The 22,664-nt window shown below is 45.9% G+C and overlaps 1 protein-coding gene across 5 annotated transcripts in view; it reads left to right on the top strand.

The window, feature by feature from the left end:
- CACNA1I (calcium voltage-gated channel subunit alpha1 I) overlaps positions 1–22,664 on the top strand; it is a 158,445-nt gene that overhangs the window by 116,735 nt on the left and 19,046 nt on the right. For 4 of the 5 annotated variants that reach the window (XM_040669161.2, XM_040669160.2, XM_040669159.2 and 1 more), the window contains 16 exons: positions 6,104–6,255; positions 6,831–7,016; positions 7,994–8,111; positions 8,567–8,722; positions 9,149–9,239; positions 10,922–11,124; positions 12,874–13,290; positions 14,182–14,282; positions 15,192–15,315; positions 16,150–16,218; positions 17,128–17,311; positions 17,633–17,760; positions 18,822–18,947; positions 19,398–19,487; positions 20,330–20,549; positions 21,583–21,734. In XM_040669161.2, the coding sequence (XP_040525095.1) occupies positions 6,104–6,255; positions 6,831–7,016; positions 7,994–8,111; positions 8,567–8,722; positions 9,149–9,239; positions 10,922–11,124; positions 12,874–13,290; positions 14,182–14,282; positions 15,192–15,315; positions 16,150–16,218; positions 17,128–17,311; positions 17,633–17,760; positions 18,822–18,947; positions 19,398–19,487; positions 20,330–20,549; positions 21,583–21,734 (2,517 nt within the window). The remainder of the gene's footprint in view (positions 1–6,103; positions 6,256–6,830; positions 7,017–7,993; positions 8,112–8,566; positions 8,723–9,148; positions 9,240–10,921; positions 11,125–12,873; positions 13,291–14,181; positions 14,283–15,191; positions 15,316–16,149; positions 16,219–17,127; positions 17,312–17,632; positions 17,761–18,821; positions 18,948–19,397; positions 19,488–20,329; positions 20,550–21,582; positions 21,735–22,664) is intronic. The other variant, XM_046907892.1, reaches the window with a different exon arrangement.

Genomic DNA, 22,664 nt, shown 5'->3' with positions numbered 1-22,664 from the left:
ATGACTAAGGGTTGAAGCCCAGGACAACGTGAAAACTGCCCACTGATGTTTTGAAGATGCAATCACCAAGCAGAGAGAGGCACTGTTCATTTTGTGTTATTGGAGACAGCATGATTTGAGAGTTTAGCTGAAGAATATTTGAACCGGGGGTAGAGAATTCACTCTGACTATTGTGTGTGCAGATTTAAGCCCTTCTGTGCCACCTCTGCTGTGTTTGTACAGCCCTTGGCAGAGAAGGATCTGCCTGCAGCCTCAGGGTTTCTGGTAGCAGGTTATTAATGACACATCCTTAAAGTTATGCTATCACTTTTTATCTATAGGTATCTAGAAAAAGCTCATGGCCCTGTGGGCTGCTTCTAGTATAAAAAAATAAGTTGACTGTATTGATCATAACTGAAAAATGTGGAACAGCTGTTTATTTAACATGTGTGCACTGAGTCCTGTTTACCTAGCACAAGGTTCTTTTAAAAAGAATGTTTAGTTTCTGACATGAATTCCAGGTCTTTTTCTGTCAGAAATTGCCTCAAAACCACATAAGCATGTACACACTTCCCTTTGCTCTTTCATGTTTCTCAAGCCCTGCTGTTGGTATATCTCAAACTGATGCTTCACTGCCTCCTTTTCCCTCCTTCCATTCCCTTTTTCCTGTTGCTTTCTTTCTAGAAAAATATATTTTCACAGAAAAATATTCAGCAAAACCCCTCTGCTTACAGAGATCTGTGATTTGCAGCTTGACACCATCCTATGACTGAAGTGATTTTTGTTGCTTCAGTTACTTCATCATGTGAATCTCCTCCAGATGAGAGCTAATGTAAATAAAGACCCTTCAAGCTTAGATTTTCTGGTGCGTGAGAGATCACAATCCCAGACACTTGCTAGGGACACACCTGTCCGGGAAAGAGGATGTGTGAAGGTGTTGCAGGTTTGAGTGGTCTGGTCCATCAGCTGTTCATGGACTGTACAGATGGGGTGGCCCAGACATGAAGAACGTCCTTCCAGTACTTGAAAGGAGCTCATAAGCAAGAGGGAGACTGACTTTTTGGACTTTTAGAATGGGCAGATAGTGATAGGACAAGGAGGAATGGCTTTAAACTAAAAGGGAGGAGATTTAGGTCAGATGTTAGGAAGAAATTCTCTACTCAGAAGGTGGTGAGGCAGTGGCACAGGCTGCCCAGACTGCTGTGGGTGCCCCATCCCTGGAGGTTCAAGGCCAGGTTGGATGGGGCCCTGGGCAGCCTGAGCTGCTGGGTGGCAGCCCTGCCCACAGCACGGGGTGGGACTGGGTGGGCTTTGAGGTCCCTTCCAGCCCCGTGATTCTATGATCCTGTGATTCTGTGGCCCACAAACCACCAGGTTAACAGGGGAGACTGCAGGAGCTGGGCAGAGGGGGCAGGTTCAGAAACACAGGTGTCCTGAGGACTGAGCCAGTGTGCAAGTCTAGTTTTTGATTCCTGAGCCTTGACCAGCAGAAAGAAGAATATAAATTGGAATTATCTGTTTGTTTTGAGCGAGGGGGGTTTGAACCAGACAGCCTCTAGAAGTGTCTTGCAACCTCCACCATTCTGCAGTTCTGTTACAGTTCATATATATTTTTTAATATTTACAAGGTGCTTTTACTGTGTTGTTTTGGCTTGGTTTGGTGGTTGTTTTTGTTTGTTTGTTTTACGCCAGGAAACTTAACCTCAGCATCCAAATCACCTTAAAATTTGGCTCATCCATCAAGTCTTTTCTGTCATTCTGCTTGTGTGGCCAAGGCACCTTTCCTATCTCTGTATACATTTCTTATGAGGGAAATCAATTCATTTTGGGACAAACTGCATTGCTATGACTCATTCTTAATCCTTAAGCTTATCACAAGTTATCACTTGTAAACAGATTAGTTTATACAAATCCATCAGTGTGTGTTATAACATACAATACCCTTAGTATTAGGTCTTCAGATATTGCTGGGACATGGCACAGGCCAAAATCCATCATTTCAAGCTTTGTCCTGCTTGAAATATTTTTTTTGCAGTTCTTCAGATCTGCTTCTGCTTGGAAGAATTGCTTTTTAAAATCCGGTGTAGAAAATCAAGATGTTGGAGGGTTGTGACTGTCCAAAAGGATCCTTTAAATAGCCTTAATTTTTGCTGGTATTCACAGAGGACCTGGTGCTGCTCACTTTTCTCCTTATTCAGCACAAGGATGAAAGGCTGTTCCCAGCTGAATGTCTCAGGCTCCTTTCTCATATATTTCTTTGAGGCTGTTGGACTCGCACATCTTTGCCATTAGTAGCCATTAAGACAATTACAGAGAAACTTGATTTCCCTCCTGTTATGTCGACTTCCAGTATTCCTTTCTGCATCAGAGCAATACTTTATGAGGTGTGGATCAGGAGACTATCACTTGTTTCCCAGTTAAACCAGCCTCATGTACTGGCACCATCGTCTCCTTTAGCCTGCATGATTTCCCTTTATACCAGCATTTATTGGATCCACTGGTTCATATTTTACAGTTATTGCTTCTCTTTTTGCTATTTGCTGCTTGTCAGAAACATTCAGCAAGTGTCCAAGCCAGCTCATCATGCTGACATTTAGTAAATGATGGAACAGTCTCTCCAGGGTGCTGGATGAAGCCACATCGCTTCAGTCTTGTAAAACTAGGGAATAACAAAATATTATGAAATCCTATCTGGTTGCGGGGTGGTGATAGAGAAAGTAAAAGCTACCCGGTATGTTCCATAGCTGATTTATGTGACTCTTCTGATTGCCAAGTAAAATGGACAGAATGGGGAGACCTGTGTGTGTATTTTTCTATCTCATGTTCTCAAAGGCGGTGACGTGCAGGTGGAGTTTGGTACGGCTGGTTTACGTAGATCACATCAATTACTCTTTTGTTTCTAGGACAGTTGCCAATTTATTCCTGGTTAGAATACTCTTGCAGGGTGGTCTGCATGTTCTCAGCCTTTCCGATAGCATACACCTTTCTGGCTGCTGTCAGATAATGACATCTTTCCCCTGTTTTTTCCTGGTCCACTTGCCCTCTTCATCAAGTTCACATTTCTCTAGCCAGAGTGTCCCACTCCAGCAGCATCCACTGTCATTCTTGACCACACCGATCTAGATATGAAAGCAAACCTGGGCAGAACATGGCCCCTGCCCTGCCAGGAGCAGCCCCAGTTCCCAGCTGATGGCTTTTTCACTCTGCCTATTTGTCTGGGTCTCTAGGAATGGCTGCAATGCAGGATCTGCCTGTCACCTGTGCGTGTGTTGCCTTGGGCCTCTCCAGCTGGCTCTTCTCTCTTTTTCCCTTCTTTTTTCCTGAGTGCATTTCTTTCGTGTTGCTTCTCCCCCCCCAGACAGTATTTCTTTCCTACTTCATTTTTAACAGTGTCTTCTGTACTTCTTTTTGGAGCCCATTATGCTATTTTTTTTTCCTGCTCATTTTGTAGTTTCTTTTTGCTGCCTCTCTCCTTTCTTTCCCTGCCCTGTTCTTCCTGCCCCTCTCTCTAGGAAGGATGCTTTGCTGGGTCTGATTGATAGCCCATTAGAAGAAAGATTAACAGGTGGAGGCTTGACTAGAGAAACAGATGTCAGGGAGGGAAGGAGAGACGGGAGAACAGGTGACCTTTTCCGTGAGTGAGATGCAAGCGTGGCTTTTCAAACATCAATTGCTCCCTACGACAGCACAGGAGAGAAAGCATGGACAGCAGAGAAGGATAATCCACCATTATAGCCTGTTGCTTTTTCGCATTCCTCATTCGCACCAACATAATCAGGCTGAAATTGGCATCTCTGCTTAGCATATGGGCCTCATGTTCCCAGCTTGTGTCATTACTGCCTGGCTCTTGGTAAAGTGATCTTCATCTCTCCCTTCCCTTGTGCACTTGTTCATTCTTCCTCTCTCATCATTCTTATCTCCCCTCCTCTCTTCATTTTCATGATGGTTTTGTTATTCAAATGTAATTATGGATATAAATTGAGCTATCTCCCTTTTTTTGTTGTTTTTTTTTTTTTTTTTTTTTTTTTTTTAAGAAATGGAATATTTCAATTAAACCTGCACTGAGGAGTGCATGAAATTTCCAATGGATGCAGGGTAGACACAACATAACTGTGAGAAGCACTTTCCAATCTATTTATTCATATGGTAGAAGAACAGACAGATTTAGGGTTCTGGGAGGTCCTCCTTGAGCAATCTCCAGATTTCGGGGGAGGTTCAGACCCAGAACCAGAAGGTGATGATTAAAACAGTGTCCTGATGTCCAGGCATAGCTCAGACCACTGTGAAGGAGGAGGTCAGTCTTTGGCCACCATTTTGTCCTGGAGGAGTTTAGATGTTGCACTGAGTGACATGGTCTAAAGTTGTCCCAGGCATGGGTTGATAGTTGGACTAGATGATCTTAATGGTCTTTCCAACCTTAATGATTCTATGACTTTATGATAACAAAACAGAGAGAGACCTCTGTTTGCTACCACAGAGGCATGGATTTTGGGTTCAGTGGCACTGTAGGTTAACATAAAATATGTAAGTTGTGGGGTGTGAAATACCTGCCCCAAGGTAAACATTGAAAATTGGACCGGAGGAGCCTTGGAGCTGCCATTCCATGTTCCTCTGTTTGGGAAGGTGGCACACCTTCATCTGGAGCAGGTTCCTACCAGATGCTGCTTGGAAAGGTGACAACCAGCAGTGTGCTGCAGCCAGTTGAATTGCCTTAGCAGTTTCATATGGTCTGAAGGCCATAAGCTGTCCAGCCTGACCACAAGATGCAATCCACTGTGCTGGAAGGAGATTTTTCACACACATGGGGAAAATGTGTTACCTGCCCAATGTCATGGTCTGTACGTGTGTAGTGTCTGTGTAGGCATGTCATGCTTGTGCAAGTTACCCCTCATGCATCTGGCATCAGTTCAGACCTCAACTCTTGTTCGGCCTGGTGCAGTCTCAGTCTCTAGTATGAGAGGTGCTTTTTTATCCCAAATTCAGCACAGGGATTGCCTTCATTTCACACAGCAGGACAGCAAGAACCTGGCACCCCTCACGAATGACATCAGTGCAGCCTCTGTCTCCCTCCAAAACAACATTTCACCATTCCTGAGAAAATGGTGTAGACCCTTTGCTAACCTTGTCAGGGAAGTTTCCAGGGCTACACATGGTGAAGAAAAAGTCATTAATTCAGAAAACAAAAGAAGGAGTAATTTAATTTGCTCAGACTTGTTCCACTGATGGAGTCATTAAAACACTTTCTCCCTTATGCACAAACACATCATTCTCTGCTGGAGGAGACTGTTTCACAAGGGTTGAAAGACGTGTCAGAGATCCATCAGAAGAAAATGCATGGAGCAGGGTCAGGTTATGTGTTTTTGTTTTGGTTTGTTTTTTATTTTTCTTTTTTCAACACGGTAATTTTGTGTCATCTCTGAAGATTTCCACCTTGTGCATCTGTTTTTCTCCTCTTACACTCTCTCTTTTCTTCATTTTGTCTTGCTGTTCCTATCCCTTGTAGGTAGGTGTTAGCATTGTTTCCCTGGCTGTTACGTTACTCATACAGTTTGATATTCACTTCGGTAATTATTGAAGCAAGACCAGGAAACTAATGCATATCAAGGATTTAGTGGGGGGGATAGGGGAGAGAAAATGAGGAAGGAAAAGGGACAGTGAGGTTTAGAGGAGAATGGGAAACTGTATTCTGACATTCAGATGTTTTCAGAAAGTTCAAAGAAAACAATTGTGCCAGGTATGCGGAAAGCTTTGATGGAAGAGGCCAACTGCAGATCAGCCACTTTTGCCCTATTTTAAAAATGATAAAGTTCTTTGCACACAGTAACACAGCCTTTAACCAGGGGAGAAGTGCTTAGAATAGGATGTGGTAGAAGTTGGTTCACATGAATGGCTGCGTAGTTCCCTGACTGCTGCAAAAGAATTTGTTAGGGACATAATCTGTGATGAGGGTAGTAAATGCGGGAAGGAATTGGATCAGAAAGGTGACTCTGTCCAGCCTCACTTCTCTCTCACCCGTGGTTCTTCACAATTCACTACAGATCCTGTCCCCTGGGAATGATGGCATTTTATTTCCCACAGCTTCAGGGCTCTTTTAGTTCTGACTCTGAATTTCCCTTCTCCCCAGCCAGAGGAACTGACCAACATCTTGGAGATCAGCAACGTTGTCTTTACAAGCATGTTTGCCCTGGAAATGATCCTGAAACTTGCTGCTTTTGGCCTCTTTGATTACCTCCGCAACCCCTACAACATCTTTGACAGTATCATCGTCATCATCAGGTGATAAGGGTCTTGGGTATCAACTGAAATACATATAATAGAGAACACCACAAAGTTTGCAGGTTTTCATGTGCCTTTTACAGAAAGAATTTAGCAGCCGATACATAAGGCAAAGGATTGAGAATCTGAGATGCCATTTCCCAATACTTTTGACAACCCTGAGTGCTTCTGTCCCTCACTTTTCTGTTGGATGGAAGCCATCGTGATTGTCTTGCAAGTCCACAACAAATACTAGTTGCAAAATATTTTTCAGAATGCACAAATGAAGGGTACTACAGAAGTTTAATGTGTGGTGGAAGGACCTGTCTCACCGGGTCTTAGTGCTCAAATCCTTCCCTCATTCCTGCAACAAGTAGTGCTTCGTGAAAGTAGAAATGACACTTTCTACACATAAGTGCAAACCTTTATTATGTATTTCTAGTTATGTCTTGTTCAAAAAAATTTTCCCTCTGACCTGTATACACATGCTACCAACGCAGAGGTGATAACTTGGATCAGAATTGTTATTCTCTCTCTGCTGTTTGTTCACTTCTTCATTTTGTTTCTCTTGCTCCCTGGGCCTCTCTTGGCCATAGCATCTGGGAGATCATCGGTCAGTCGGATGGGGGCCTCTCAGTGCTGAGGACATTCCGTCTCCTGCGTGTGCTGAAGTTGGTACGTTTCATGCCTGCCTTGCGCCGCCAGCTTGTGGTGCTGATGAAGACTATGGACAACGTAGCCACCTTCTGCATGCTTCTCATGCTTTTCATCTTCATTTTCAGGTGAGGAGGCAGTTTCCTTGCAGTGTTTTGAGGAGGCACTGCATGGTTCATCTTGCCGTGAACATCAGTGCGTGAGCACGTGGCTCATCTTGTCTATGGCTCTAGGCTTGGGCAACATTGGCAGACATTTGCTCAAGGAGGTTGAGGCTCTTGCTCCCCTAAATTGGTTTCAGTAGCTGAAGACTTGTCCTGGTGGGGTGGAGAAATGCTGCCACCAAATGCGTGTGCTGAACATAATGTCCCATGGCAGAACAGCTGATGTCTCTTGTCAATCAGTAGTATCTGCAGGAAGAGCTCAACCTGGAAGCTGATTGGCAGAGGGGTCACAGGAGGCACCCAAGAAAATTTGTCAGTGCACTTTATGGATTCACTGGTAGGGAGACGAAGACGAATGAGAGCAAATGAGAATGATGGAGAAAGCAGGTCTGAAGGCATTAAGTGGGCTCTGAGGCAGTGCAGATGAGAAGTGAGGTTTTGCGATAAGCTATAGGGCTGCAACACAAAGCCTTTTCTTTATGGATAAGTCCCAGTGGTCTGGCTGTGTTGTTCTAGCACCTGTGTGCTACATAAGAAAGAAGGGCCTAGAAGAAAGAATGAGATAGACTCTTCAGCATGGTCTGTTGGGATAGGACGAGGGGAATTGCTTTCAAACTAAAAGATGGGAGATTTAGATTGGATATGAGGAAAAAGATTTTTACGATAATGTTGGTGAAGCACTGGCACAGGCTGCCCAGAGAGGTGGTGGATGCCCCATCCCTGGAGACATCCAAGGTCAGGCTGGAGGGACTCTGAGCATCCTGATCAGCTGTAGGTGTCCCTGCTCATTGCAGGTGACTTGGGCTAGATGGCCTTTAAGGGTCCCTTCCATCTCAAATAATTCTATGATGATTAATTGCCATGGAGTGCCACTCTGAGAAATTTGTTGTGATGGCAGGTATATTTAATTTTGGCACCAATTCCTATTCCTGTCCCAACAGTATCTTGGGAATGCACATCTTTGGTTGCAAGTTCAGCCTGAGGACGGATACAGGAGATACAGTTCCTGATCGGAAAAATTTTGACTCCCTGCTGTGGGCCATTGTCACTGTCTTCCAGGTAAGCTCGCTTTGGTCTTCATGGGTAGAAAAAGCAAAGTGAGGATCATTAAGTTTTTTTTTCTCTTTGTGGATTATTCATTCATTTCTGATGGCACGGAAGTCTTCAGTATGTGACATCAAAGGAAGAAGAGCAATTGTATATGGTAACTTGGTAACAGACAGAGGCGTTCCTTCCTTCCTTATAGGAAGCTTGCAAAGGTCACTTCTGTTGTGGCAACTCCTGTGTTTAACACTGTCACCCCAGCACATGGCTGCCCTCATATTGGTTCTTGTTTTTTTTCGCTCAGCTAGCATTAGTGGGGCAGTATCACCGTACTGAACAATAACAATGGCCAGTAGCTGTGTGATTATGGGCAAGTTAAAAAGCCTAATGTGTATGCTTTCAGAGTGCTTTTTGGGAATCCTCTCTGTGTTCTTCCTTCATATTTACATTGTTTCTGCTCCTGGTTGCAGATTTTAACCCAGGAAGACTGGAATGTTGTGCTCTATAATGGCATGGCCTCCACCTCACCATGGGCATCCCTTTACTTTGTGGCTCTTATGACATTTGGCAATTACGTGCTCTTCAATCTGCTGGTGGCCATCCTCGTGGAGGGGTTTCAGGCTGAGGTAAGTCATCAACGATGCTACACCTGTGGAGAGAAGGAAGACAGGTGCTTAAAAGTGAACTTCTAAACACTTGGCAGGCACTGGAATGAAGGACTCCCAAAGTATCACACCTCTGCCATTCTCCTTCTTAAGTTCAGGGTGGGCTTCTTAAAAAAAAAAAAAGATGACAGTATTAATCCTTGCAGTGAAAGAGACAAACCCTCCAGAAGGAAATTCACAATTTCCATCCCATGCTACACCAGTTAAGGTGAGTCCTTTCCATCTCCTAAAGCAAGAATGCAGTATCTCAGCCATCAGAGGTCACACTGGACTCCTCAGTGGTCATGATAATGCATGGCTGCCGAGGAAGATTGGCAACAAGGAAATACAAGAAAAAGTGGCCTTTTCTGTTTATGAGTTCCCACCTTCTTGATTTGTGTGTTACAGGGTGATGCCAACCGATCATACTCAGAGGAAGATCAGAGTTCGTCAAACATGGAGGAGTTAGATCAGTTCCAAGAGATCCAGGAAGGCTCAGGTATGATAGCTCAAACTATCTCATTTGCTCATATCCCATTGCTGCTTAGTGGGAAGTCTGAAAGCAGATTTGGCAGAAAATTGGCTCCCACCTCCAATGCAGAACTTACTGTCGTTTTGAACTTAATGTTAGTTTGTGGTGTTACCTGTGGAAATGTTGGAGCTTCACTGGCATCCTGAGGAAAGTGATAGCTAAAGGGAGGAGTTTTTGAATGCCTAAAAAACAGCAAAGAGGAATGAGAAGATGGCACTCTTGCTCAGCTTTGGGGGCACCATTTCAGGAACACCGTGTCCAAATCTTGAGGCCCCATTTGGAGAGGGGATACCAACACATTAAAAAGGACTCAGGCAAATCTGGAAGTCCTGCCTCATAGTGTGAGGCTAATGAAGCTTAGGGAAACTGGAGAAGTAACTTGATCACACACTCTGTAAATGCCGGCCATAAGGAGAGATTTTTGATGGTAGATGGCTCTTTAATTGAGCAGAAAAAAGCATAATGAGATTGTAAAGGTTGGAAGCTGAAGCTAGACAAACTCAGACTGCAAAAAGCCACATATTTTTAAGGAAGGATAATTAACTGTTGGAACAGTCTGCCTACAAACTGCTGGGTAAGGTTTCCACCCCTCGAAGACTGCAAGTCTTTCTGCAAAAGGTGTTATACTTCAGGCAGGACTTGGTGGCAGGGAGCAGCAGGATTATGAATGGTGAGTCGGGAGCTGCGGGAAGCATCCAACCTGGCAGGACAGGGACCACACCAGCAAAGGTGTAGGACTTGCACACGTGAGCAGAGCAGGTTTGCTGATGGTAGCCAGGGTCTAACAGTGGTTCAGTCTGCCATGCAAGTCCACAGGGAGCCAGCAAGCTCAATCAGCAAGACAAGGTCAGGATCCATAAGGTGTAAGGACAGGCAGAAGCATATTCACAGCATAACCCAGGCAAGGATCATAGGCATGGGTCTGAGCTTGAATGCATCTTCTTTGGTGAGGAGCAGAGGCTCCAGGCTTGGCTTGTCACAGCCTATTCTCACAACTTAGCTTTTTTCATAGCAGTGTGATCCTGGGTTGTATAGCTACACTGTGCCAGGGCTTATCTTGAGTGTAGGCAGCCAAAACCCTTGAAGGGCAGAAAGAAGAAAGGCTGCGGAGTCTGTTGGTGTACTCGCAACAGTGACACTGAGTGCAGGCAATGGTATGTGACCTTCATTATGCAATAGGTCAAACAAAAATGATTGCTGCACTCCCTTCAGGTGTTAAAAGCCAGCATCCCATCCTCTCTGTCCATCTTGACAAATGTCAGTGGTTTTTCACAGCAGCTAACACAGCCCTCAGATGTGCCCTGAATCTTCGGGGTCAATGATCAGTCATTTGAAGAGGCCCAGTGTAGGACAGGTTGTTCTGTTCTGCCTTTCTTCCTGACCAGCACTCTGCTCAACCATCTAGTTTCAAGGAGAGCCACCGCCAGTTTTGGAGACTGAAAAGAACATTTCAAAGTCTTGCTAGATTGCACTACTTTTGCCATAGCACCCTAAATCGAAAGGAATTAATGCTGACTGATGCTAAACAGCTAACATGCTGTTAGCTGCTAACATGCTTAACAGTTTGGATGTTGAAACAGTCACTGGGTGGTGAGGAACCAACCTCCTTCTTTTCTCTTTTTTCTCTCTTTTTCCGTCTTTCCACCCAGATCCCAAGCTTTGTGCAATTTCGGTGACACCAAATGGCCACTTGGACCCATCCTTGCCCTCTTCCAATGCCCCTGTGGCTGCTGGGGGAGTCTCCAACTCTTCACGCAATTCCCTGCAGCCTGACCAGATCCGTGTTGCTGTTGGCTCCCGGAAGAGCAGTGTGATGTCCCTGGGGAGAATGACCTATGATCAGCGATCCTTGGTGAGTGAGTGAGTAGGAACATCTGTCATACCCTTCTTTTGAAGTGCAAGGGCCTTTCTCTCATCATCTGTTGGATTACTATGGAGAATTGCATTGTTCCTATAGGCTTGTAACACAACCACATTGCCTGCCCATAGGAAGCCAGTTCACATAATTCATCTGTATTTCCAGATTAGATCAATCAGTCAATCATAGACTGGCTTGGGTTGGAAAGGACCTCAAAGATCATCTAGTTCCAACTCCCTTGCCATGGGCAGGGTTGCCAACCACTAGATTAGACTGCCCAGGAACCCATCCAATCTGGCCTTGAACACCTCCAGGGATGAGGCTTCTACATCTTCTCTGGGCAGCCTGTGCCACTGCTTCACCAGCCTCTGAGTGATCTATTGACCTTATTGACCTATATTTGTAAGTTATACAATATTCCAAGATATTGCAAGTTACACATTCCATTGATTGTAGGTTACAGCTTTTATATTCTTCTGGTGAGAGAGGGGGAACACCATGGGCACAGAGCTTTTCTTTTAGGGAGACCAGGCTCTGGGCAACCTGATCTAGCTGTGGATGTATCTAAAGGAGAGCTATAGGAAAGAAGGGAACAGACTCTTTCACAGGGTTTGTTGTGATAGGACAAGGCAAAATGGTTTCAAACTAAAATGCAGGAGATTTAGGTTAGATATAAGGAAAAAGTCTTTTACAGTGGAGGTGGTGAGGCACTGGAACACGTTGCCCAGAGACATGGTGGATGCCCTGCCTCTGGAGACTTTCAAGGCTAGGCTAACCAGGCTATAGGTAACCTGATCTAGCTGTGGATGTCCCTGTTCATCGCAAGATAGTTGGTCTAGATGACCTTTAAATGTCCGTTCCAATTATAAGGATTCCATAATTCTATGATTCTGTGATTCTGTATTTTGTCCTCTCACCCAGTACAAAAAGTCATGCCCTGAGTGAGCTGAGAGCATAGGAAGGTCTAGGTGCTGCCAGAACTTCAGAGTCCCATAACGGATACATTTTCTGGAAGCTTTTGTTACAATGAGTAGAGAAATCTTGGCTTGGAGCATATCAGGTCCTGCTGTTCCCCAGTGCTTCTCCAAACACTGCTAGCTGTCCAATCAACACATCTCAAACCTGTCCACCTTGTAACATAGGCTTCTGTGACCTCTACACACTACCACACATAGGTTTTGAAGGGGGTGCATTGATACTAGAAGCATTCATGCCCCTGTTATTTCTAAACAGGGAGAGCTGACAGCCACGTACTATGTGATAACTTGCTGATGTTGTTGAACTAGACTGTAACCAACAAGCCTGTTTCTCTCATTTCTTCTTTTTATGAAGACTGTGCTCAAAGGTGTTGTGTCAGATTATCCATCTCCCTGTACCTTGTGTTATTCTTTACCCTAGGGCTGCGTAAAATGCTGCCAATCAGATTTTTTGAAATCTTTATTCTTGCTCTGTGCTGATATAAGTAACAACATCAGGCATCTGGCCTTTGGCTTTATTATTTACCTTCCCTTTAAGTGCCTTGCACACAGATGGTACTATAAAGTGATCACAGCCAACACCCCTGCTAGCTCATTATCAATTTGTTGTTAGATTTATAGCAATTATAGCTCCGTTCCCACTATGCATCTTCTTTGAGGGGTAAAAAAGGGTGCACATGGTTTAGGACCCCTGGGGGGATATCTGATGTCTGCAGCAAGGCAGCACTTTCCCTCCCCAGCTGAGTCCCAACCCGCTCTCTTACAGTCCAGCTCTCGCAGTTCCCACTATGGTGCCTGGGGTCGCAGCGGGGCCTGGGGGAGCCGTCGCTCCAGCTGGAACAGCCTGGCCCGAGGACACAGCCTGAAGCACAAACCTCCCTCTGCCGAGCACGAGTCCCTCCTGTCCGGGGACAGGCACAGGGTAGGAGACAGGGAGCCGGATGGAGCAGAGAGAGTGTTTCACCACCGCCGGACTCTCTCTCTGGACAACAAAGGCTCCTGCGACCTGCTAGAGTTGGCTTCCATCCCATCTGGCCACAGAGGGACCTGTAGGCCAGGGACAACATCGGGGGGCAGTGAGCATCAAGACTGCAATGGCAGAATGCCCAGTATTGCGAAAGAGATCTTCCCGAAGATGAACAACCGCAAGGAACGGGGAGAGGATGATGAAGAGATAGACTATGTGAGTACTTGGTGCGAGGAACCTGGGGTTACAGTGCAGTGCTGTGGGAAACCCCAGTTCCGTCCTCAAGTTTTAGTCTCCCTGCCGTATGGATGGGAGAGCTTGCAGAAGTGCTGTAAGTACAGATGGAGGATGTCACTGAATGTAGGTGGGTCTAGGCAAGCCCACACCACACTGTCAGGCTGCCCACAAGGCAGTTGTGCAGATAGATGGTAGAAAGAGAGTAGAGATGAGGCACATGCATAGGCATTTGAGGGCTGTTATTTCAGAGCAGTGCAGCCAGTGATTGTCACAGGTTAGGAAAGATCAGGCTTTGTTAGAAGGAAGAGCTTTGCTTTGAAAACAGTTGCATAAGAGTAAAGGCAAGTGTGTTTTTCTGTGCCATCCTGGGAGACCACCACACCCAATCTGTGAGCAGATCGAAGGGTGGAAGAAATGGAGGGGAGAGTCAATAGAAATTGGAACAGACAGACAGTATGTATGAAGTTAAATCAGCTCTGAGACCAAGTGCCAGCAGAAGAGCGTTCTGTCCCTGCCTCTCATTCAGCTGAGGTATTGAGGAAACATCATACCCATGTAATAGAGCCAGTGTCCCTATTATGGGCAACATCCATCTGTAGATGGAAGACCAGCAGGTTTTTTTTATGATGCGAGGAGGAATTCTGAAAGTGAGAGGTGAACAGAACCTGGGAAAGAAGTACCTACCTCCGCTTTAGTGGCTTGTTGTCCTTTGGGTCCATTCTCCCATCCAGGTGCTAGAGAAAGGCAGGTAGTGCACCTGGGGAGGAACACCTGATAGTGGTACTTGGGGATCACATGGGAAAGTGAGAGAGCCTTTGTTAGGCAATGAGAAGTCAGCCAGTGACACTTGCTTCTTCTGCATCCCTCCAGAGCCTATGTTTTCGCATCCGGAAGATGATGGAAGTGTATAAGCCAGACTGGTGTGAGTTACGGGAAGACTGGTCCATATATCTCTTCTCTCCACAAAACAGGTTTGTGCAGTTTTTTCCATAAAGCGATTGAGAAGATGGGACAGATTCTGTTGCTGTGCCATTTGCTTTCCCTGAGCTGGACGTTAGATTGTAACTTTGAACTCAGCATCTGGGAATATATTTCTTCTCCCTTGTCTCTCCTTCTTCAGTTCAACAGCATTTATCTTCCTTGATTCTGAAGATGAGAGGGAGGACGAGAATCCTAAATGCCTATTGTGCTTTTCCTTCCCTTTGGAGCATTCCATTTTATTTTTGTGTAATCATAAATATTTATAGCAAAGTGAGGCAGGGAATACTGACATTAAACCAAAAAGGAGAAGGAATATATTATTAATGACTCCATAACACTGAGATTTTCTCCCCTGGTACCAGAACAGCCTCTCCATTCCATTTTCAGTACCACTGCCAACTAATCAGCATATCACACCTTTTAGGACAATGTTAGAAATCTTTTTGCTGGAAAATAAGAAAACAACAGCAACAACCAACAAACACATGTACTAAAAACAAAAAAAAAACCCACACATACTTAGGGATATATTCATCCCACTAGAGGGTCTTCCCACCAGGAGAAAATGCCCACATACTGCAGCCAGCAGCATTCTCACCAGTGTGCCATCACCTTTTGAGGAGCAGGGGATTTTGTTGCAGCCCATGGAGGAGAGCTCTTTGCTCCATGTGGCATCTGAGCACTGTGTCTTTCAGAGCAGGCAGAGTTGTGTTCTCCATTGCAGCCAAGTTACCTGCCCCTCTTCAGCTTTCAAGACATGGCCTCATTGCCCTAGTGTGAATCTGTAAGGGTTTGCTATATCACAACTAATTTTCAAACAGACCACTCAATTTTCTGTGCTCCTAGCTTCTAACCTCCCTCTGCCCAAGGTACAGGTACCTACTGGAACTCTTTTGCAGGTTTCGCCTCCTCTGCCAAACCATCATTGCTCACAAGCTCTTTGACTACGTTGTGTTGGCCTTCATCTTCCTGAATTGCATCACCATTGCACTTGAGAGACCGCAGATTGAACACAGAAGCACGGTGAGCACTGTTCCCTCCCATCTACCTTTTAACACAGTGTCTGCCAGAGGTATATAGGCACTCCTGGTACCATAATGACCTTTGGACATAACTTAGCATTAAACATAACTCCAGATCATCTATTCAAATGTCCATGCATTAGTGATTCACATCATATGTGCTTCTTCTGCAGGGTATTATAATGTGTCAATCTTCTTTATAATAGAGTAATTCTAGTTTGCTCCCTTTTGGGGGGTGAGGCAGTCCTTTGGGACCCCACGGTTAAGAGATGGTTTGCCAAAGGGTCAGGGATTGGGAAATAAAAGAAGTGCAGTATGTCATCACATATGCTGCTTTTGAGCTGTCTTGGAGATGGCTCAGACTGGCATGTCAAAACGGAGCTGACAAGTGACTTTTTTTGCATCTCTTCCTTAGCTGACCCCTCACCTCTCTGGCACTTACACACCCTTCAGCAGTCAGTCAGTGCTCAGTAGCCCTTTGGGAAGGAGTCCCAGGGCAGCGCAGTAGATCAGGACTGAGCAGCACTGGCAGAGTGAGGCAGCGAGCACCTACATTTGTAGATTGCATTACAAATCCCATCCACAAGAGCTGTATGGGATCCTGTGCCAGCTGTGGCATGGGGTAGAGCTGAGGCTTGTAAGCCCAAAGCTGTCAGTGCTGACCTTTGCCAGAAGCGCTTCTTTTATTCTTCCAACCTTCAGACACTTCACAGGAAAGAAAAAGATAGCAAGTGCACCACAGGAGCCTCATGGAGTAAAGAAGTCAAGATACATTTAAGACCATTCTCTCTCTTTCTCTCTTTCTCTCTCTCTCTTGTTTTTTTTTTTTTTCTAGGAGAGAATCTTTCTCACTGTGTCCAACTACATTTTCACAGCAATTTTTGTAGCTGAGATGACACTGAAGGTAAGTTAATGGAAATGAATGGCTCAGAGCCTTTCCCCGGTGTCAGGAATAGCATGGCTCATGCTTGCTTGGCAATCTTCCAAAATCTCTCCATTTTTTTCAGTGTCCCAGTCCTTCTTCCTGCTTTGGTAAAGGGGAGTTAAGTCCTGTCTGGTTGTGCGTGGAGGAGATGCTTATCCTGAGCTTTAAAACCAAAGGGATCTAGGTGTCTGGGAGGAATAGCTAGTCTCTGGCTATGGATTTTGTAATAATGTCAAAAGTCCATTCCCTTCCTCCTGGAGCAAGAGAGGGAGTAATTACAATGATATTAATGAATTGCCATTAGCTGAGATGATTATTCAATAGGTGTCACTGCAACAATAGAGAAATCTGGTTAATCCTCTTGTGTTGAGGAAAGAGACTAAATACTGGAGAAAGTAAGTCTCAAAACTAGAAGCCTGAGGCAAAACTCCCTAAAATTCATTCCTACACTACTGCCATGACTTTTAGAGTGTTTTAGGAGCCAGAGTATGGGTTTTAGTTCTGGTTCTATCTCTCAAAACAAAACTGATCTCTGGACTGGGAGGTATGTGATATTGGAACATCCCCTACAGAGTTCTTTTGCTCAGGGATTCAGAGAAGAGGTGAGAAAACACCATGGCAATCGTAGTGAAATGCTACTCCAGAGCTTGGCCTTGTTTTTTCTAGTGTTAGGTGCCACCACTTTGGATAAAGACATTTTCCTTCATAACCTTCCATTCAAAAGGAAAAAGCAATGAGACTGATTATAGGATTAAGAATGAGTCCTTGCTGTTCCATTATGAGCATGGAGGTGATAACCATTCACCAATCTACCCATCTTCTGTGGATGCCCGCTATCAAGCAACATGGAGGAGTAATTTAGACCCCATCCTCTTCCTTCTCTTGCAGGTGGTCTCTCTAGGCCTGTATTTTGGGGATCAGGCTTATCTCCGCAGCAGCTGGAACGTCCTGGATGGCTTCTTGGTCTTCGTGTCTCTCATCGACATTGTGGTCTCAGTGGCTTCTGCTGGTGGTGCCAAAATCCTAGGGGTGCTGCGGGTCCTCCGGCTGCTGCGCACCTTACGGCCACTTCCGGTCAGAGTCCCACCATGTTCTGTTCTGTTCCTCCTTCTTACTGGTCCCCCCAGGAAGAGTCCTGGAGTCAGACCCCACTGTAATGATCAAAGGGTGGTCTTTGACAATGCACAAACCTTAGTCGTATGGCTCTGACCATGGAGATATTTCATCAGACATCCAACTCATGGGATAAAAGAGGATTTGGGGTCCTGGTAGGAGCGTTTCCCCATGACAGGCCACTGCACAGGGAGAGCAGGGGCCCTCTGCTGCTGAAAATGCTTATCTGTGGCCAAACACCCCTGCTCTGTCTGTCACCCCTCCCTTTCCTTCCCTTTCAGAGTCATCAGCCGAGCCCCTGGCCTCAAGCTGGTGGTGGAAACACTCATTTCTTCCCTCAAGCCCATAGGAAACATTGTCCTCATCTGCTGCGCTTTCTTCATCATCTTTGGCATCCTGGGTGTACAGGTAGGGTTCCTATTGCCCTCAGACAGCCCTGGCACTCTCACACCTACCATGGGCGCCTGTACCCCCAGCTACAACAGGCACAAGGAACTGAGCAAAGCAGGAGTAGCAGGCAAGCTGGGAAACTTTTGCAGCTGCTCAGCCCCATGAGCTGTCTCCCTCTGAAGTGTCCCCATGGCCTTTGGCAAGTGCATCCAGCTCTTCAACAAGCACAAACATTGCTGAATGTGCAAGACAGGAGTTAATGCTTGTGCATGCATGACAGGATCAGGTCAGGGTTTGGGTCAGTGTTACAGGGAGAGCCCAGGGCTGGCTCACTGGGCACATCCATGACACACAGCAAGGGCAAGCAGCTCCATTCCTGCTTGCACGAACCCTGCCTCCAGCCAGCTCTGTTCCTCCCCCTTGCTATCAACCCTAAGTCCACCCACATCCTCCTTTTATTTTTTTATTTAATTCTCTTTATTTTCGGAGAGAGGAGCGAGGGCGTGGGCGTTACTTCCATCTCAGGGAATGCACTATACTTAGTCTGCTCTTATGCATCTGTACAAATGCACAATCCAGTACCTTCCATATGGGGAAGGGAGCCCTGGGCAGAGAGATACAGCAGTGCAGCTTTGTGGAAAAAAATAGTATCTGAGAAGCAGGGGACATATTTTCTGGTTCTTTACCCACAGATGATTTTTTTTCCCATCAGCTTTCTTGGTAACTGGGAGGCAGGGAGGGGTGATTGCTCTTAGTGGCTGAGTAGAAGATTATTGGGCTAATGGCTTCAATTGGGCCCCCAAAATACTGACCTGACAGCTGTCAGATAGCAGGGACTTACAGTCACTTCTGGCCTGAAGCAGTACAAGAGGATGAAAAGCCAGATGTGAATTTACAGGATTGGCCCTGTCTCCTTACCAGTGCATCAACCAGTGCTGTATAATGCACTGGTGTTCCCCCATACCTGTCCTGGAGGCAACCCTGCAGCCCACATACTTCCTTGGGAGCTTCTGCACAGCCCAGGGAGCATGGTGGGTCCTGGGGGGAAAAGGGCTGATGGAGTTGCTCCCCTTCCACAGCTCTTCAAGGGCAAGTTCTACCACTGCCTAGGGGTTGACATCAGGAACATCACCAACCGGTCTGACTGCGTGGCCGCCAACTACAAGTGGGTGCACCACAAGTACAACTTTGACAACCTGGGACAGGTGAGTGTGCCTGCAGCTCACATCTCTGATGGGAACTCAGCTCTCCTCCTATATGTACCTCTCCAAGTGCCTGAAAAGTCTGATCCTAGAACTAGGAAAAGCAATTATTTGGTATGTGTATCCATGTAGAGGCTGTTGCTAGTGGTTTAGTAACAGGATGATGTGTACAGGTAGTGGGGAAAGAAAAGGGTGGCAGCAGAGAGCTTGATTTTCTTGTTTAGCTCATGCTGTGAAGCAGATGTTCTTCATGACCTCTCTACTCTGGTGGATCTGGCTTCCTGTCCCCCGCCGCCCCCCTCTTCCACACGGAAAGAAGCAGGTTTTGATGTGTGCAGAGATACGGGCAGAAAGAGTATTTCAGCACTGTGTGTGTTAGAGCGTAAAAACTCACTTATTTTTCCCAGTCTGCAGATGCACCTGCTCCACATCTGCTTTGCTTTCTTGTTGCAGGCACTGATGTCTCTCTTTGTTCTGGCTTCCAAGGATGGCTGGGTCAACATTATGTATAATGGACTAGATGCTGTGGCTGTTGACCAGCAGGTATGAATACATCCTTGCAAAAAGACCTTTTTCCCTTCCTGCAGCTAGTAAGGTGAGAGTGTACTCTAACACCCTGCTTTGGACACCTCCCTCTAGCCAGGTTCTCCTTCCAGGGCCCTTCTCAATCCTTCGCTCATCCCATTGCAAGGGATCCAGGCTGTGCGAAGTCCATGCAGTGAAGCACAGCTGTGACCATAATGGCCTCAAGTTGGATATCAGGAAAAATTTCTTTTCAGAAAGAGCGGTGCTGTAGTGGCACAGGCTGCCTGGGGAGGTGGTGGAGTCACTGTCCCTGGAGGTGTTCCAGAACCGTTTGGATGTAGCACTGAGTGACATGGGCTGATGGTTAGACTAGATGATCTTTCCAACCTTAATGATTCTATGACCATGTAATGAGTGTCTGTAGTAATTCTCACCCTTCTAACCAGTCTGGATCACATGGCAGGTCTTTATAACAACAGAACAACAATGCCATATGTGTTTCTGAACATGCTGGCTCCCTTCTGGCCCACAGATGGTTGCGTTAATACCCCATAAGAGGAGACTGTTGGGCTGCTGCCTGCTATAACACCACTCCTCCATTGCTAAGGCTATGACCTTGATAGGGCTGGTATAGGCACCTGCCACAGCCACAAGCCTGAACCATGGGTTTGATGCTCTGTTTACCTCTGGAACTCTGCACAAGATGCACTACTGTCCATAGTTCTAGCTCTTCCCATCCCACTCTTCTCATTTTCATAATCCCACCCCACCTCCTCAGCAGCCAGTCATCATGGCGGTACCCATCCCCATCATTTCCGTACCAGGACCCATCTGATCATAGCCTTTCTGTTCTCCTCCAGCCGGTGACCAACAACAACCCCTGGATGCTCCTCTACTTCATCTCCTTCCTCCTCATCGTCAGCTTCTTCGTGCTCAACATGTTTGTGGGGGTAGTAGTGGAGAACTTCCATAAGTGCCGACAGCACCAGGAGGCTGAGGAGGCCCGCCGGCGAGAGGAGAAGCGCCTGAGGCGCCTGGAGAAGAAGCGAAGGAGTAAGGCACAGCCTAAGTGTTTGGTTGGTTCGTAGGCCAAGGTTTTCTGAGAAAAACCTTCTCCTCTTCTTTTTCTTTCTTGATGGGCCGGTCTCTAAAATGCTTCGCTTGTGGCCGTGCTCTGAGCCTTCCTCCCTGCGTCACTGCCACCCCGCTATGCACCACACCAGTGGTCTGGGGAAGAGGGGGTGGCTGATGAAGTCTGTTGGGAAGCTATGGTGCCAGGGAAACCGTGAGGTTTTAGCATCCAGCCCCTGGGGAAATAAGGGGAAATACCTGTGTACATGCTGGCAGGCACTGTCAGCCCAGGACATACACAGTTCAGTAGACATCCTGGGTCTCCTGGAACCTCAACTAGTATTAGGGAGAAGACCCAGACAAGCTATCCTTTGTATTTAAACCAAAATTTCAAGAAAAGAGAGAGGAAAAAAAAGAGGAAGACCCTTGTGTTTTTTTCTTTCCATTAGTGTTGCAGTGTCACTTCTTGGGGTCCCAGGCCCTCTAGAGTGAAGTAAGCCCTCTTCCTGGTGTATCTGTCCTCTTTTGTATTACTTTTAAACAAAAATTGCAAAAGCATACTTGCCCCTAGATATCTTCCCTACTACCCCAGACTGATGGTTTTCTTCCATTCACAGCCAATGGGCATGCTTTCCCTTCCTCTGCTCCAGTTTTACCTCTCTCTTGTGACACCCTGGGGCCTCTCCTGGAACCATCTGCTCCCTTTTATCATTTATGATCTTAATTTGTTGAGGCATGAAATGCTGATTTAGCACCATTCCCACAAACATAGACTGACAGATTTTAAGCATTCATTTTCTTTTCTTTATTCTACTTATTTTTCTCCCCACTTCTACTTTTCTCTTTTTTGCGTTTCATTTTTCTTCTATGCCCTCTATCTTTTACCTATGCTTTTCAGTCCTTTCTCTCTCCTGCCTTCATTCCCTTGTCTTTAACACTTATCACCACTTTTATGCCTGCTTCCTCCTCAGTGTTTCTTACCCATCCCTCTCTTTCTTCCAATTTCCTCCTAACTCTCCCCATCTCCCTCTTTCCACTGAAGAGGCGCAGCGTTTGCCGTACTATGCTACCTACTGCCCCATACGCCTCCTTATCCATTCGGTCTGCACGAGCCACTATCTGGACATCTTCATCACTTTCATCATCTGCCTCAACGTGGTCACCATGTCCTTGGAGCACTACAACCAACCTGTGGTGAGTGAGATCGTGGAGAGTAATTACACTCTTTTGCTACAGCTTTCTAATGCTCACTGTCTACCAGAAGAGGTAGGATGCTTGTGTCTCTAAAAGTACTGTCAAAGTGCTGCAAGAGTTAATGTAGTAGGCAGAGTTATGTGAGGAGTTTGGTATGTGCTTAGAAAGGCAGCCCCTACTTAGATATCTGTAATCGCCTGAAATGAAGAGAGATTAGGTATATAAGCAAGAGTAGGGCCCCTGGAAAGCTTTGTATAATTAGGTCTCTGTGCTTTACATTATTAATGAGATAAGTGGGTCACCCAAATTTAGCTGACCAGTCTATTTGATATGTTTCTCTGGACCCTAACAAGAGGTGTGGTGGAAGCAGCAGTGCCCTGGGAGCTTCAGGCTTTGCATCAGATTTCAAAATGTCATTCCAGTTCTCCTGCCATATGATCTGAGATGTGAGGACTGGATTGGCTGGTTGTGTCACTCAACCACCTCTTTCCTGTAAGAGGCACTGAAGGGGTAAAACACTGAAAAGAGCCTCTCAGCTGCAGGGAGTGATTCCCAGCAAAGGACTTTGTGAGCTAAAGGAGTTTTTTTAATTAGGCTGGAGAAGAACAGGTAGCTGTCAGTGTTGTTGGCAAAGCTCTAGATGCTTCTGATAAAATTTAGAAAAAAGTATGCTGCATACATCAAAGACATCTTTTGCCTCTATATGTAGACAAAGCATTCATTATGATATTTGCCCAATGGCATTTCAGTTTTCTTTTGAGGAGACTCGTAGTTTAGATGACACTTCTAGTACCTGAGCAGGTGCTGTCCAAGGTAAGTCAGGAACTGAATGTCTGTTAACACTCAGATATGCTGCCTAGTTCCTCTGTTTCTTGCCCACCTTTTGTCTTGCTTCTGGTGGTGCCCAGTTTTACTCTGCAGAAACTCTCA

This window comes from Gallus gallus, chromosome 1, assembly GCF_016699485.2.
Source record: "Gallus gallus isolate bGalGal1 chromosome 1, bGalGal1.mat.broiler.GRCg7b, whole genome shotgun sequence".
In the NCBI taxonomy this organism is placed as follows: Eukaryota; Metazoa; Chordata; class Aves; order Galliformes; family Phasianidae; genus Gallus; species Gallus gallus.
This window is presented reverse-complemented; position numbering and strand designations above follow the sequence as displayed.